General features: G+C 41.4%; 2 protein-coding genes across 2 annotated transcripts in view; one reads left to right on the top strand and one right to left on the bottom strand.

The window, feature by feature from the left end:
- Positions 1 to 706: 706 nt before the first annotated feature.
- gpatch4 (G patch domain containing 4) lies at positions 707 to 5,721 on the bottom strand. The gene is made up of 7 exons (XM_076280861.1): positions 5,482 to 5,721; positions 5,298 to 5,371; positions 4,951 to 5,043; positions 4,671 to 4,784; positions 3,246 to 3,358; positions 3,104 to 3,154; positions 707 to 2,859 (listed from the first exon to the last, which is right to left on the bottom strand). Exons 1-7 carry the CDS (start codon positions 5,558 to 5,560, stop codon positions 1,842 to 1,844), a joined length of 1,542 nt encoding a protein of 513 aa, XP_076136976.1. The 5' UTR covers positions 5,561 to 5,721; the 3' UTR covers positions 707 to 1,841.
- Positions 5,722 to 16,781: 11,060 nt separating this feature from the next.
- Positions 16,782 to 18,134, top strand: part of pear1 (platelet endothelial aggregation receptor 1) — a 36,407-nt gene continuing 35,054 nt past the window's right edge. The window contains exon 1 of the mRNA XM_076280860.1: positions 16,782 to 16,994. The gene's annotated coding sequence lies outside the window, so the exon portion shown is untranslated. The remainder of the gene's footprint in view (positions 16,995 to 18,134) is intronic.

Genomic DNA, 18,134 nt, shown 5'->3' with positions numbered 1-18,134 from the left:
CTTGAAATGAGACCCCCGCATGTTCAGCAACATGTGAGCCCAAAGTGCCTTCATCAAACAATCAATTCATCCACGTCAGAATACATAAAATCATAAGTGTGAATTCTGGATGAGTCCCAAAGGTATGTAGTATAAGTATATATACTCTTTATAGAGTGTATATAGGTATAATAGGTAATTGGGATGGCTCACATAACCAAGTATTTATCTGATTTACTTCAAAATTGTCAGACCAGCCCTCCTGGTCCTCCTGCACAATCTGAATCCGGTTGCTGGAGTTTTCTTTTCACTTCCTGAACATGGCTATCTAGAAAGGGACGAGGGAATGTAGTCAGCTGACAGCTCTTTTGTTTTCAGCCTAGTCACTGATGTTTACTGCATATTTAATTTACTCTTTCAGGAACTGGATTAGAATGGGGATCAACAAAACTTGTGTGACATCAATGCCTAGCACTGACCACTCCAAGAGTTAGACGGCCAACGTGTGTTGGATGAACAACAGATGGATCTGTGAAATGGAAGCTGCTATATAGCCTGAGTGAATTCAAAGATGCTGCTGCTTAGGAATCTAAACATTTGCAAAAATAATGTGTAGTGATTTAAAACATTTGTAAAGACGATGTGAGTTGTTTGTGCAAAATTCTATAATCAACTTGTTTCTGTTCATATTAAAGAAGTGAGTTTGACAGATCAAAATAAAAATCAATCCATTCAATAGCAAATTTATTTATTTCAATGGTCTAAAGCCGTGGTTCTCAACTGATGTGTCGTGAGGTGAAGTGAGGGGCGCTGTGGAATTTTGAGGAACACAATCTGTTTTAGGCTCATGAAATAGGCTAGAGTGGTATTTTTTTTTAAACATCAATGGCACAGCTTAGTAAGTTGAAATGGTTTTACACATTCAGAGATTTACATCTTTTTTCTGGTCTTACTTTGATTTCATAATGTGAAGCGGAGATCCATTTCGCCCGATAATTTACTGCTGGTTGTTAGGATATGTTGTGATTGCCTGCCTACTCTAGCAATAAAAAAATGTCAACCAACAATAATGTCTAACAACCAATTTAAGGAGTGAGGACTCTTTGACTCTTTGAGTGAGGATTTTGGTACGACCATTGGTGTGCCTTGGTCCTAAAAACGTTGAGAACCTCTGTTGTAAAGTTTCCACCCTGTTGGCCTGCAGCTCTTTAAGAAAAGAAATGCTGTTTCCCACATAAGTCAGACAGAATAATAAAGAGATGTCAACATTATTTTACTTAAGGCCACAGCTAAATCAAGCCATTGTGTACCAGCATCAACAAATGTCAAGTATCCTGGAAAAGGCATTGTACACTGAATTAGAACTAACTAAATTAGTGGACTTCTTCCTATGATTATATTTCTCAGGAACACCGAAAAAAACAGTGCTTCTATCAGTTCTGACAAATGACTAGAATTCATCATGATTTCACAAATCAATCCATGGATCAACTTATAGGAGTGCAGAAGCTTGACGTAATGTCATGTTGTAGTAATGTGGTGTTGTCCAGAGTCCGTTTAGAGTCCAGAACACATTTAATATATTTATAACATCTTAATATTTGGGCATAAGCAGAAAATGTCATGACTGTCCAACAAAGGCATTAAAAATAGTTTTCAATTAATCGTTCACCAAATAATACCTAGCAACACTAAGGCACTTCATTGAGAGCAGTCCAGTCATCTGTACAATTTATGAGCGATAATCCATTAAATAGTCCATGACTGACACCTCCCCTCAATACCATAAAAGGCCTTGATGGAGGCCACTAATTGGTGCAAATGCACTGCACTGTGGCAACAATAAGAACAAGGGCTATTTATCAGAAATCAGCAGTCACTTGCAAGATTTTATCTTTCCTCTTTCCCTTTTTCCCCCTTTTTTTCCTATTAGTGGAGTGGCCATGAGGAAATCCATTTTCATTTTCACTGTCCGTTTTTCTTTTCTTCGCTTTGCTCTTCCCATTTGTTTTCTCTTCTCCTTCCATGACTTCCTTGACGTCTGGAACCTGCTCTCTGGGTTCGTTTTGTGTCTCTTCCTCATAGAGTGAGGGAACATCTTCTTTGGTCTTCAAGGATTTCTTCTGCTTCTTCTTCTTATTATTATTATTTTTTGAGTCCACATCTATGCATAGTGGCTGATCTACAGTACATTGTTCCTCAACTTCTGCAATGACCTTGCAGCTTTCTTCACACTCATGTGTTGTGTCTGTATGGTGTCCATTTGCAGCAGCATCTCCTACCCCTGATAAGTTCTTCTTTGAGCGCTTCTTCTTCAAAGCCTTTTTAAGTTCACCATCTGCGTCTACAGGCTGATCAGCTATGGCCTCTTCTGTTGACGCAACATTGTTGGCGTCTCTGAAGTCCTCCTGGCACTTGTTCTTGTTTGATTCCTCCATTTCCTGGTTGCTGGAGCGCTGCTTCTTCTTCTTCTTCTTCTTCTTCTTCTTCTTTGACTGGGTGTCGTCAGTGTTCTGGTCCTCCAGAGAAGCTTCCACAGGGGTTTCTGCTGCATCTGTGTCTCCTCGCTCTTTGGAACTTTTCTTCTTTTTCTTCTTCTGTTTCCTGCCATCGTCAGTGACCTCAGAGGCATCTATATCTCCATCTGTAACACCGTTCTGGATCTCTTCAGTCTCAATGCTCTTTTGCTTGTCTTTCTTGCGCTTGGCCTTTTTAGTGACACTGTCTGCATTGCTGGGGCTCTGGGTAGCTGGGGCAGTAGTAGCTTCAGTGCAAGGGCCCACTGACGGTTCTTTCTTGCCGTACTTGGCCATAAACTCCCGCTCTTGCTGCTCCAGTCTCGCTAGTTTGGCACTCATGGTGAGCCCGTGTCTGGCTCCCCTGTGGAAAGTTGTGGAGATGTGAGCAAAAGCACATACCTGGCCTTAGATGACAAACTGTCTTGATAATTTAAAACTTCTTATTTCACAATAATCTTGTAAAGTAAAAAAGTTTGATGTATGACCATTACAAGATTTTCACACAGCACAACACTCAGCACCACTAGGCCAATACACAACTGGTAGAGTAGCTATCAACTTGCCATTGTCTTGGTTGGAACACAAATGTCATAGTGCAAACTTACTTGTGAGCAGTCCTTCCTCCACAAACTTTCAGCAGTTCAGCATCAGACAAGCTATGAAATTGGAGGGAGAGAGAGAGCCATTCAGAGGGGTTTGTTCCAACAGTCTCACAATGATGCTGTCCCCACAGGGTCTAATTCTTACTTGGTGGCGGAGGAGAGGTCGAGTTTCTGGTCTTCGTCCTCAGAGTCACTGCTGTCATCTGAACTTGATGCTTTTTGCTCAGGCTGCTCTTGTCCACACAGAAGAGTAGCTGACTGAGAGACAAACAAACCAATAATAATACATTACATTGTGTACTAGTAAATATCAGGATGCCCTTGAGCAAGGCACTTAACCCCAAGTTGCTCCGGGGACAATGTAATCCCTTGTATTATAGCTGACATATGTAAGTCACTTTTGTCAAAAAGTGTCTGCTAAATGTAATGTAATGTAATGTAAAAACGGTCCATATGCTGAACAAAATTTCAGTAGGGTAGGAAGGCAGGGTAAGCGATGCTGGAAAACGTTGCTTTAAGTTTTTTTTATTTATTAGCAGACACTTTTTTCCAAAGCAGCGTATGTTATATTCGACCCAAACAAAGACCAAACAAAACACATCAGAGAGGTAGCTCACTCCTCCCTTCAGTGCTCTCCAAGAAACTCCACACTCCACTCCAAACAGTGTTCTGCTATTGTCTGGGGGTCCGGCCGCCCCCACTTTGCTTGTTTCAAGTTGCCCTGGCTCTGAGAGGGGCAGTTTTTTTAGTGTTTTCACACTGCAAAAACTACTTATCTAATAAAATCTAACCAAGTGTTATTAATCTTATATCAAGCAAATTTGTCTGCCATTTGTTGTGCGTTGAGTAAATCTGTCTTGATAAGACTCCTTAAAATAAGTCAAAGTCTTCTTAAATTAAGTCAAAAAGATCTTTCACAAGAGTGCTAATAAGTCTCTTCATATTAAAAACAATACCAGATAGATTATGTGATCATATAATTTAAAGGCACACTATGCAGGTTTTTTAGTTTAATATGCAAGTTTTTTAGCTTAATTTACCTTCATTTAACAGCTTCAGAGTCATTGGAATGGTTATATGACTTTTTTCGGGTTGAATGGTGGCCGTCTCGCTTCCCCCTAGCGCCTGTGAGCGGAAAAACCACCCTTGCAACTGTGGGCCGGCGGGCCGACGGCCTCAGTGTCAGGAAGTATAACGAATGTAACAAATTGCTTTACTGCATTCAAATACACATACACGCCAGGCACCGGCTAGAAAAAGGTAGCGATGGAGTTTCTCAGACATTAGTCATGACAGAGCCAGCGAAAAATAAGCAAAAACCGAGAAAACAGTAAGGAAATTGCCAATACTGCATAGTTTACCTTTAAGATAAATAACACTTGGCTAGATTTTATTTTTTGCAGTGCAGAGAATGGATAGCTAGTGGATTGCGGATAGATATTAGATATTCTATGATGTGACTTAAACGGCACCTTACTTGTCACCAACAACAAAGACATCAATATCAAATCAAGTCCATTAACTGTCAACTTTCTTCCAGCAGTCCTTTTGACAATCACTGTTGCTTTACCTTGACAAAGCAACCATACTGCATGCCTTTGGTCAGCTTGGCTTTGAGTGGGCGTTTGTTGGAGATCATCCCCTTCTCTTCTTCATCATTAACTTTCTTCATCGAAATCCCATCCTGGTCCATATTCAAAACAAAACACAAGGTATGGGAAATTCCCAAAGACGGATATTGCAGGTAATTAAAACCACTTTCCAGTAAAAGGTGGACATACAAAATGATGTAGGGCCTACAATTAATTAAAATTCCGAAGTAGTGGTAGATGCACTCTCTAAATACATACCTGACCATCTTCAACTGACAAATTTGAAGAAGCTTTATTGAAGACATGGTCCCACCAATTGAAGGTAAACTGTTCACCGAGCTTATGACCAACCTGAAAAGATTGGATAAGTGACATCACCCAATTTTTTACCCAATTGTTTCTAACCACATTATAGCCTACTGTCTGTAATTATTCGATCAAGCTATTTCATCTGGTGAATTAGTATTCAGCCTTGAAATTGACTGCATTCTTTTCAAGTATCGTTACCCAAGAATTCAGACACATACCCTGTTAAATTATATTGTTGTGCATTTGTCTGTCGCTTTGGACAAAAGCGTCTGTCAAATCCCATAACCATAACATACCCCTCCTTTGTCGCATTTCACTTTGACTTTGATTGGTTCAGACCTTCCATCTTCGTGGCGTCCCAAACCTTTCCCTACAAGGTAAACAAGAGAACAGATTGTGTACATGCATACATACAAACATTATTAAAGAAATTATCTGAGATAATCCTATCTTTAGCTAGGGTATGCTATCCGGTGATACCTGGTTGCCAACCATGGCGAAGCATTTGCTGCTCTGCAAACGTCAGTCCACGGCTTTTCTCCGATATTGCTTCTGCCATGTTTTAAAAACCGCACGTGTCCTTGTGATTAAATAGTGAAATAACACACTAAAATCCAAAACCTGTCAGTCTAACGCATCACGATAAAGGTACATGTATGATCCATGTGTACATAGAACTTCAGTATTCAAGACACGAGTTAGCTACGGAAGCAGACATGACACCGGATATGTCGTCACCGTAACAAACAAGTCCCTCCCCAAATCCAGTTAAACAGCACATCTCTGTTTATTAGTGTTTTTGAAAGAAGAGCATTTACTATACTTGTCTTGATAGACCTACCGGCCTGCTGTAACTTTTTAAAAATACTGTTTTCCCCAGTAGAGCTATTAGTAGGCCTGTTAAATGTTATCGTGTTGGACTAGCCTATTGTAGCCTAGACCTATCCATTTAACAGACAGAGGAACTGCATCAATTTCAGATGAGCAAATAATTTACTTTTATTACAGTAAGTTATATTGCATCAACGTCTTGACACTTTAGGCTTTGCCAGCTGAGGGAATACTGCATGACTGCTTATTTGCCACTAGATGTCACTGTATCAAAACTGAAAAACCCCGAGTTCAACTTTTAGTAGAGGGCTGTTTTCAGAACTCCCAATTTGACCTATTAGGCCCTTTCACACTGGCGAAATCGCCGCGATTTTATGTAGGCCTACCAGAATCGCGGAACGACTGTCCCTTTCACATAGACCAGGGGTGGGCAACTAATTTCCCCAAGGGGCCACATGACAAACTGGGACTGTTGAGGAGGGCCGGACTCAAAATACCGAACTCAAGTCTGAACTCAATTCTGTTCAATTCTATTCTGTTCTTGTATAACATTAAGTAAATCATATGGTTTTGTTTACTAGTCGTAAGAACAGATGAAAATGTGAGGGAGACAAAGGAAAAACAGCAATAGGCCTATTTAATCTATGTCCATCCTCATTCCTCAAAATGATTTTTTGACATTGACATTTTTTTCAGTTTTCAAAGACTGATATAAAAAAGTACTACAATATCTATATAATTAGGCTAGGTCATGAAAATGTGAAGGAGTCAGTACAACCGATAGGCCGTGCCACCATTTCATCAACACTCAGCAATATTTCATCATTAAATCATTACCATCATTAAATTAACTCTATGCAGAATTAGACTACGAAAATGTGGAGCAGACAAGAGTAGGCTGTCATTAGTTAATCAACATGCACAAAGAAAACTATTTTAAAAATGTAGGCTATGTTTTTGCTTTAACTTTATGCACATAACTGTGATTGGTGAACTCGCTCTGTGTGTTGAGCCGGCTGCTTCAAGCAACCTGTGGGTAGTAGCGTCATACTAGTTCGCTAACATAAGCTTTGCAAATAAACTCAGACATATTTTGGTTACAATTACGGGGTTATCCGATTGTAAACTGTCTATCTGCCAGTAACGTTTTGAAATTAACACTTCGTATCGCCAACGAGCAGCAGTAGGAGTTCGTTCTAACAACCTTTGCGGTGGTGAGCGACGCAGACATAAGAGACACAAAACTTGGAAAGGTTTACGCCGACGTAAAGGCAACTGCATTGTGTCGACGCAGAAGCATTTTTCTATTCACCAGCACATCAGTGAGGGTGTTTACGTCGCCGCATCCACGCACAAATGTATGGGCGTACAAATAGCAGTCGCTTTCAAAATAAAAACAACGATATTGATTTGCATGCATTATCTCTATGCTAGGCTCTTGACTATTGTTCTTTCACGGACCTTACGCGGGCCGGTCACATGGCCGGTCAGGGAAAGACCACGGGCCGGATGTGGGCCGCGGGCCGTATGTTGCCCATGTATGACATAGACCGAGGCGGAACGGCGGGACAAAGTGTCTCGCCAAATTTACTACCAAGCCCCCTAGACATTTTCAAGGCGGAAAGGGGAATCTGGGCGGGCATTTCGATGCTATGCCCAGCCCACCACAGAAGATTGCAAACCAATCTGATCAAAAGCAGCAATAGCAGAGACACCACATTATTCAATGCCTGCTAGAGTTGACTGTAGCTTGGAATGCAATCAGTTGTCATAATGCTATCATAAAATCCAGCGAAAAAAACAAAGCATGAACTCATGAGCTTCTGTCTGCCCTATATGTAGGCTATATCCTCTGATTGTAATGCTTACAGATATCTAGCGATATTTGTAACATTTGTTGTGTATTTGGCCTGTTATAAAATCATGTAGACCTATTGAACAATTTAAACACATTATGAACCGCAAAGTTGGAGACATGCATAAAGACATTGCTGCAAATTTAAAACCGGATTACTCTGGAATGGCTGTACAGGGGCTTTACACCTTTGTGTTCGGTAAGGTCTGCTGTTTATTCTGATATATTGTTTGTCATGTGTTGAGGTAAAGTTTGCGAAGTATTCCACCAAGATGAATGGGTAGGGAGACGGGCGCAAAAAATATGATTAGATTAAAGTTAGTTTTCTCGCGAACCGTTTACCACAACAACTAACCACTAACATCGTTTAAAAGCTGAGAAAAGGCTCTTTCGTGTGATACATGTGATGTCTGTGATGAATAGGCTACTTCGCAAGTAGTTCAGCAACTTTTGGGTGGGACAGAATACCTTTACAGAGCAGCAGCTCTGGCATCGGCTCTGGCTCACATGATGTACTGCTTTAAATGCATTATCGCTTCACTACCCAACACGCGAACAAGAAAGAAAGAAAAAAGAAACCAATGTGCTTATGTCGCGATTTCCGATAGGCCCAGGCCTAGAAAAAAGACAGCTATGGTAACCTAACAATTAGGATTTGCTTCCTTTGCCTACACTGCTGTTTGGTTGTCCCAAACTTTGAGACGATCCATACTCGCATTAACTGAATCTTATCAACCCGAACTGCGATGTTCCAAACAGAGTGACAGGATGCAAGGCCTAATCTTACTGCCTTCTGCTACAGTGCGCCTAGGCTTACTGTTAAACACCTGAAAAATACTAGATGTACCGCAGAGCGGTACAAAATATGACCGCCGCCCAGTCCAGCACATTTTTTCCACAAAAATAAATCACGCTGAAAGGCCTATATGATTCTAATTGTCTCACTAAATTGCATTATCCACACTCAATTCTCACTGATATCTGCTAGACAACAAGTACCAAAACATGATTAGTTCATAGATTTCACATGTAAAATTCATTTTATACAACCCCACCTCCATCTTGCCTGTTCATAATTCTGAGAAATTCTTGAATTGTGTGCATGTGTGCATGTACATGTTTATGTTATGTGTGTGTCTGTGTGTGTGTGTGTGTGTGCTTGTGTGTGTGCCTGCGTATGTGCCTGTGCATGCAAGCATACATATGTCTACTGTGTGAGTATGCAGGGGCGCCTGCAGGAATTAATGCTATGGCCTGGAGGCAAACATACGGAAAAAAATGGTCATCCTAGCCCCTACAGTTCTCAAGATATTCACAGAGAACTGTGTCTGCCCTACCCTCCTTTCGGGGGGTCCAGTCCAGCAGGAGGGCTACAGATCAAAACGAAAAACGACGGTTCCATGCTATCCATGTGGGGTTACATGCCCACCAAGTTTTGTGTACCCCGGTCTTTCAGTGTCCCGGGAATCCTTGTTGGTGTACGTCACTAAATGTACACATACATTATTTTATTGTAAGGCCCCCCATGAACGAAAGTACACAAAACTTGGCATGCATACGGAGGGTGTCATAATGATCCTACACTTTTAATTTCGTGCAGTTTTGACCTTGTCAGCCAGAGATATTGTGATGAAAACACCTAATTTTTTGCTTTTTAATTTTTAACTAGGTGGCGCTATACATGAAATAAGTGGTAATGGGATCGGTTGACATGCCCCCTTAAGACCAACATACATAAAAAAGGTGGACCTCCTAGGCCCTACGGTTCTCGAGATATTCACAGAAAACTGTCTCCGGCCACCTACAGGCCAGTTGGTGTATAGTAACATAAATTAATTTATTGTGTGGCCCCCCATGAACGGAATTCCACGAAACTTGGCGTGCATACAGAGGGTGTCATAATGATCCTACACTAACAATTTTGTGCAGTTTTGACTATGTTAGGTCACAGATACCTGCGATCACAACACCTCATTTTTACTTTTTTGTGTTTAACTAGGTGGCGCTATACTGTACATGAAATGAGTGGTTATGGAATGGGTTGACATGGCCCTTTGAGATCAAAAGGATTTCAAGGATTTCCAGGACACTGAAGTACACGAAACTTGGTGGGCATGTAACCCCACATGGATAGCATGGAACCATGGTTTTTTTTTTTATCTGTATCCCCCCCGCTGTACTGAACACCCTGAAAGGAGGGTAGGGCAGACACAGTTTTCTGTGAATATCTTGAGAACCGTAGGGCCTAGGATGACCAATTTTTTCCGTATGTTTGCCTACAGGGGTCATGTTAACCCATTCCATGTGCACACATGTGCATAAACAGTAATCATACGTATGACACATACTAACACAGTAGACATATATACGCATGCATGCACATGCACAAACACACGTACGCAGGCAAACACACAAGCACGCACACACACACACACACACACCCACACACATAAACATAAACGTGTACACGCACACATGCACACAATTCAAGAATTTCTCAGAATTATGAACAGGCAAGATAGGGGTGGGGTTGTATAAAATGAATTTTAGCCTACATGTGAAATCTATGAACTAATCATGTTTTGGTACTTGTTGTCTAGCAGATACCAGGGAGAATTGAGTGTGGATAATGCAATTTAGTGAGACAGTTAGAATCATATAGGCCTTTCAGCGTGATTTATTTTTGTGGAAAAAATGTGCTGGACTGGGCGGCGGTCATATTTTGTACCGCTCTGCGGTACATCTAGTTATTTAGGCAGTTCTAGTGTGTGCATAAACATGTCTGTGGATCTTCAGTGTGCATAGGGGAGGGTGACACCCTTAGATAGTGTGACCTGGGGGAGGTGTGAACAGTGTTCTGGTACCTGGGGGGGAGGGGAGTTAGGTGAGAATGCAATGTGTGTTTGTGTGTGTGTGTGTGTGTGTAAGGCCTAGTCCACACGTACGAAACCGATCTTTTTTTCCTCCGTCTTCCCTGAAACCGCATCAAGAAAATTTGCGTCCAAACGGATCCATCTCAACACAACTCAACACGTTACTTCATACCCCAGGCCTATAGGTGGCACTATTTCTTTACAGAAATTGACCAAAACTTGCGCTTTACAAACAGACAGAATAGGCCACGACCAAATGGCTAGTGCAAGGAAACCAGAATTGTTTGTGTGGACTGATGGTAAACTGTCAACTGTAGTCAACTGTAAAACTAATAAACTTTATTTTACGGTTTGTGAAGGGTGCAGTCCCGTCCTTTATTTGGCTAATGCAGGTAGGCCTACTAATCACCTTTACTTTCTTTGGTTGTAGGATAGTCCGTGATTCACATTAGTTTTGGCTATCACTGCAATTAGGCTACTAAACGCAAGGCTTACCCAAGTTCTAGGCTATTCTGTCGCCACATTTATACTATTGCTATAAAACCTTCGTTAACAGTCAATACTTTTGCCTGCATCAAATCGCGCATTCGCATTCAGTGTGCTACCATCGGCTTAACGTGAGTTCTAAGCGTCTTTGTATGCTTATATCTGATTTCACTCGACTGTGAATGCATGTATGTTGTAAGACATGTAAAATAAATTAATGACACTGGCACTACGCACAAATTAATGTAGCCTAAACTTACACCGCAATTTCCTAATAACTTAAGTTCTCTCGCGTCACTGACAGTAGCTAGAATGCATAAAAAAACACCGGGAAAAACAGTGTTCAGTCCACCAAGTCATAAGCTATCGGCGCTGCGCAGCACCAGTTGTGATATTTATCTTACAGAGTGTAGGTAATGTCATGTATGAAAACTAGTATTGTTAGGCAATACTATAAGTGCAAGTCCAGGGCAGCTGAGGTGTGGCAATGACATCATTGATACGCAAGCAGGATGTGCGGTTTCACTGTCTAAACGAATTCAAACGGGCTACGGTTTCAGATTTCTCCACTCTGGGACCATGGTTTCAGAAAAGTGCGGTTTCGGGCAGTGCGTTTACAGGATTCGTTTGGACGCTCGGCCAAGACGAAGCAAAACCTCTGCGTTTAACCTAAAAAGCGTCTCCGTGTGGACAGGCCCTAAAAGAGAGAGCAGGGGGAGGTGTGACCTGAGTACACACATACAACACAAACTTCCACCTGTACAATTGTTTCAGTGACAGCGATGAAGACTGGGCTCCGCCAAGCAAAAAAACAAGAGCTGAGGATCCTGTGTCTGAGGAAGAGGAGCCGGTGGCCGAGACCAGTGGGACAAGAAAAGGAAAGGGTGCTGCAAGAAGCAGGGGGAGAGGCAGAGGAAGAGAGAGGCCAAGGCAGGGGAAGAGGGTGCTCCCGCAGCAGACAGGAGAGCGGAGACGCAGAACCATGGCTTATGTTGATTAGCCTAACTGGAGAGAGACCTGGCTATGTGAAATTTCAAATGCTTAGCCTACGCATTGCATTAGGTCTGAGCACCACTGGAGAAAACACTAACATTCAGTAGGCTAAGCTAATGTTTTAACTAAGTTAAGCTAATGTGTGCTTCTAACTTAGCCACTAAAGGCTGATAGGCTACATTGTGCACATAAATCATGACAGGGGAAAGAAAAACATTTTAATATGATAAATAAATGGTTTGGTTTGTTTTGACAAGCAACATGTCGGCTGAGTTGAGAGGTGGGGCTATGTCGTCATAAAGTTGCCGGCTTCGCACCTACAGGCGTCTACACGGCGAAAGTTAGCCGGCGGTTTCAAAAGTTCCCACTTCGGAAGCCGGTTTCAAAAGCTATCGGTTTCAGTCTCCTAAACTGCCGGCGTCGTGTACATGCAAGGCGTAGCTGTTGACAAAACCTCACTGGTTTCACAAAAACTGGCGTCGTGTGCACGGCCCCTTAGTCTACCATTCATGAGGTCGCTGAACCGAAATTCGTGCTGGCCGATTGACATTAGGCCTGGGTGAAGACTATGAAAATAGATTAATATTAAAGGATCTCTAGGCTTACTGGACGGAAACCATGTTTTCTTCAGGGGTGTCAAACTCATTAGCTTAGGTAGTGGGTGAGGATTTTTTGAGATGTGACCTCGTGGGGGGCTGTCATTGTCATGGTCATTTTATTTTTTCTTCATGGGTGTCAGACTGTTATTTGATGATATCACTTATGGGCAATAATTAAGTACAAATAATGCACTGCTATACTGCTCTTTCTTTCTTTAAATACCCTACTTCCATGTTAGTTTTCCCCCTTCTTCCTTCCTGAGGATGGTTTGTAGTGCTAGGTTTATTTTTAAGTCATCATATCATAGAGATATTGCTTATAACATATTGGATATCTTTTTTCTAATTTTCTCGTATGAAACCTGCTGGTGGGCCTGATCTGGCCCCCAGGCCTTATGTTTGACACCCCTGCTCCCCTTAAAATGAGATGCATATCCTAAATAAAATACTGTCATTTCTCTGTGCAATTCTGGCATAATGCATCCTCATGTCATGAGGTGATTTATATTTCATGTCTGTGTGCCATACGATCCACCAAGCGCACATTATTAAGCCGCTTAACTAGAAACTAGCAGGGGTCTAGTTTCCTCAAGTTGTTGTATGTTTAGGCTACTCAAGACACACATGTCGTAGGCTATAGGTTTAGGCTAGCCTATAGAAAACACAATGCCTGACAGAAGAAAAAAACGCTTAGACCTATCCCGTTAACAGCGCTTGTTTATCTGGAAACCATTCTACCATGCCACAAGTTACAGTCATCACACATGGCCGCATGGGTTCGTTAGAATGAAATCTGCATGTTTCTAAACCGGTATACCCCGGGCAGTTTTGAGTGCGCTTTGATGATGGTTATGCAATGGAATTTTTTTATGACGATTATTGCTCTATCATTCCAATTTCAGCAGACAAAATCAAGTTAGGCTATTTTTAATGTTTGCCACGGAGCAATGCAATTAATTAGCCTGCTTATTTTTTGTTTGTTTAATAGCAGGGGCGTATCAAGCTTTTTAAAAGTGTGGGGGTTGTGGGATAGGAAAATGAAACAATCTTGCCAAATTATAAATAACTCCCTACAGGGACGTTGTAAGTATTTTCTGAGAGGGGTGCGGACTATATTGGTGTCCGGCAGTTTCTACCCCGAAAAAAAATTGAAATTCTGATTGCTAAACACACCATTTTAATGCAGTTTGCGGGACAGAAGAAGCAACGCCCCTCATACTGTATGTGTGGCTCATGTGACATGTAGGCCTACATGATCTACCTATCACTTCACTATTTGACACTACCATACATGGAGACATATCTCATGTTATAAATCAAGAAATCATTTCAGAAATTATGTTTTGTGCATATGGGTTAGCAGGCTACAATAAATTGCCCTAACAGACAGCAGCCTAATTTCGAGGTATCACTAATACCTAAATAAATATAATAACTAGATGTACCGCAGAGCGGTACAAAATATGACCGCCGCCCAGTCCAGCACATTTTTTCCACAAAAAGAAATCATGCTGAAAGGCCTATATGATTCTAACTGTCTCACTAAATTGCATTATCCACAATCAATTCTCACTGGTATCTGCTAGACAACAAGTACCAAAACATGATTAGTTCATAGATTTCACATGTAAAATTCATTTTATACAACCCCACCTCCATCTTGCCTGTTCATAATTATGAGAAATTCTTGATTGTTTGTGTTATGTTTATGTTATGTGTGTGGGTGTGTGTGTGTGTGAGTGTGTGTGTGTGTGTGTGTGTGTGTGTGTGTGTGTGTGTGTGTGTGCGTGCCTGCGTATGTGCCTGTGCATGGAAGCGTACATATGTCTACTGTGTGAGTATGTGTCATACGTATGATTACTGTGAATGTGTGTGTGTGTGTGTGTATCTGTTTGTGCACATGTGTGCACATGAACTGGGTTAACATGACCCCTGGAGGCAAATATACGGAAAAAATGGTCATCCTAGGCCCTACAGTTCTCAAGGTATTCACAGAGAACTGTGTCTGGTCTACCCTCCTTTCGGGGGGTCCAGTCCAGCGGGGGAGCTACAGATCAAAACGAAAAATGACAGTTCCATGCTATCCATGTGGGGGTACATGCCCACCAAGTTTTGTGTACCCCGGTCTTTCAGTGTCCCGGGAATCTTTGTTGGTGTACGTCACTAAATGTACACATAAATTGTTTTATTGTAAGGCCCCCCATGAACGAAAGTACACAAAACTTGGCATGCATTCGGAGGGTGTCATAATGATCCTACACTTTCAATTTCGTGCAGTTATGACCATGTCAGCCAGAGATATTGTGATGAAAACACCTAATTTTTTGCTTTTTAATTTTTAACTAGGTGGCGCTATACATGAAATAAGTGGTAATGGGATGGGTTGACATGACCCCTTGAGATCAACATACAAAAAAAAGGTGGACCTCCTAGGCCCTACGGTTCTCGAGATATTCACAGAAAACTGTCTCCGGCCACCTACAGGCCAGTTGGTGTATAGTAACATAAATGAATTTATTGTGTGGCCCCCCATGAACGGAATTCCACGAAACTTGGCGTGCATACAGAGGGTCTCATAATGATCCTACACTTCCAATTTCGTGCAGTTTTGACTATGTTAGGTCACAGATACCTGCGATTACAACACCTCATTTTTACTTTTTTGTGTTTAACTAGGTGGCGCTATACATGAAATGAGTGGTAATGGAATGGGTTGACATGGCCCCTTGAGATCAACATACAACAAAAAAATGGTCCTCCTAAACCTTACGGTTCTCGAGATATTCACAGAAAACTGTGTCTGCCCTACCCTCCTTTCGGGGGTGCAGTCCAGCGGGGGGGGGGCTACAGATCAAAACGAAAAACGATGGTTCCATGCTATCCATATGGGGTTACATGCCCACCAAGTTTCGTCTACCCCGGTCTTTCAGTGTCCCGGGAATCATTGACGGAAATTTGGACATGCGAAAAAGAAAAAAAAAAAAAAATCTGACTAAACCTATATGACCGCCGCTTCGCTGCGCGGCGGTCATAATAAAGAATACAGAACTATAAGCTCAAATTCAAAAACGTTTGAAGTCTAACCAAACATATGCAAAGGGAATATAAATAAATTGTGTTGCATATAGCCAGCTTAATTAATTTCAACTTAAAGATTATGATTAGCAGTTTCTATGCTTTTTCCATTAATAGTTACAGGAAGCCAAGTTGTTGTTTAAACTATTGTTGCTTCTAGCCCACGTTACAGTTTCACTTGCTGCAGGGACACACACATTGCATGAGCGCTCTATATGAGTTCTACATGCTGGAAATCTTAGTTCTCAGATGTAGAACTCAAATGTGTCTTGACGCCTCCGTTTGTAAGATCAAAATAAGATGTTCTAAATGGAACGCGATCGTAAGACATTAAGATCTCCAGTAGATATAGCACTACGAGACACATTGACAGTGAAATCAGACGTGTGAAGCACCGGGCATAACTTAATTTCGCGGCTACGTGGACCAGTAGCCTAGGTTAATTGTTGAGGAGGCCCATAGTTTGAGAAAAGCTGCAGATCATAGACAGAGAAAGCATAATGCTCTGAGAACAGTAGCCAAAGGTCTTTCTGCACAAACAAGTGCATTGGTGCGCGCACCCCTGCATTCACTTTGACTCTCTGCATTTATACAGTGTGACAAAAACTGTCAGTCAGAAAGATGCACACTTTGAATTTGATCAGAGCGGCTCTGGTTCTTCACTGGCTAACTATATGTGATTGGCTGGATGACCATTCAATCAAATCAACAGACCTATTTGTGTCTCTTTGTGTTCCAACTCTTTACGGGAGCGTTTATTTCCATATTTTACTTTCATTTTAATCTGACAAAAAGTGTGGGGGATAGAATCGTGTTCCAGCAAAAGTGTGTACGTTATAACACCCACATCCCCCACGCTTGCTACGCGCCTGTTTAATAGTATGATCTAGCCTATGCAAGGGACGGGGGTTCTCTATCAGTGGTCACTTTCAAGGCTAGCGTAACCGAAGGAAGTCTGAGGTGAAAACGGAGAAAACTTCCATAGGCAAAGGGGAGGAGGCGTTCTACCCAAACATCTTTCCTGTCACAATTTCACTCCCCCTTGAAACAAGGAGAGCGCTGCCAAACTTAGAAAGCTTATACGTGAAAGGCTTCTCTGAGCCTTTGTATGTTCATTTTTGATGATGACGTTCGGAATGTCTTTGGATTGTGTTTTTTATTAATTGCTATAAGTCGCGCTCAACAGCAACAGTAAAGACGTCGTTCTGGAAATTTCATTGGAGTGAGGAAACAATAGAATACAGTTACGGAGAGTAATCAGTAAAGCAGATGCTCCTTGAGGTAAGGGACTTTTTTTCTGGGACTATCATTTCGAAAACTATTTCTTCTTCTTCTTCTTCTTCTTCTTTAGTTGGAATGATCACGATCGTTAGCTACATATCATAAACATGACCGCACTTTACTTTTCCGAGACATTGCGCATACAGCTGTCCCTCAGTATAGACCTTTTTGTTTGTATTTCTTAGTCTTAAAATGAGATGCATATCCTAAATAAAATACTGTCATTTCTCTGTGACATTCTGGCATAATACATCCTCGTGTCATAAGGTGATTTATATGCCATGTCTGTGTGCCACCAAGCGCGCAGTATTAAGCTGTTTAAAAGAGACGCCATTAAGTGATGGTCAGTGTCAATGTCTGGATGTGCCTGGTCATTCCAATCATCTATCAATTTGAGTTTCTTGGACACCATTCAATGTATTGGAATGACAGGGCATTGGTGCACGTTGGCCTATTGTTGGCCTATTGTTGTGCGTCAGGGATGGATAGCCTCCACGTCCTCTCAATATATTGTAAAGGTGTTTTCATGGGCAATTAACTGACCTTCAGGTTTTGGGAGGGCCAGCATATTTGGTAGATTAGACATACTTGTGTCAGGAAAGTGACAAGGAGTTTTAACCATGTGACAGTTTTCTGAGTGAGTCACTGTAATCCTGTTTGTGAAAGTTAGCCCCAATCTAAAATCTGGAACTAAACCAGTTTGTCACAGTGTGCATTTGCAGTTTCTGAGTTGGTTAATCTTCAGAGAAACATCAGAAATATATTGTGGACCTCTCTGACTGACTGTATAGGGCTGTGGTGTGTGTTATAGAGGAAAGGTTTGTAGGCCTACTTCATTTTCATGTTTTAATGTAAAAACGTTATAGAATTTGTCCCCTTGGAATTATATGGCTCTATGTGGCATTTTTGTCAAAATGGAGTGATTAACATATTTATTCTTTGACAACTTCAGTGTTTCTTGAAGTTGTATGCATTTTTGGACATTATATCTAAATACTTGTTCTTATCAATATAACTCTATGGAATTCTAAAACTCAATATCTCAGAACTACTACTAGAATGCAGAACCTTATAATTTCAAGGGGACAAATTATTTGTAATATCAATACCAAGGACTCTTGAGTTATAAATAATACATAG

This window comes from Alosa pseudoharengus, unplaced genomic scaffold (assembly GCF_046254945.1).
Source record: "Alosa pseudoharengus isolate Yale_2024_CS ecotype anadromous, Long Island Sound unplaced genomic scaffold, YU_APseudo_1.1 YU_APseudo_1.1_scf_12, whole genome shotgun sequence".
In the NCBI taxonomy this organism is placed as follows: Eukaryota; Metazoa; Chordata; class Actinopteri; order Clupeiformes; family Clupeidae; genus Alosa; species Alosa pseudoharengus.
This window is presented reverse-complemented; position numbering and strand designations above follow the sequence as displayed.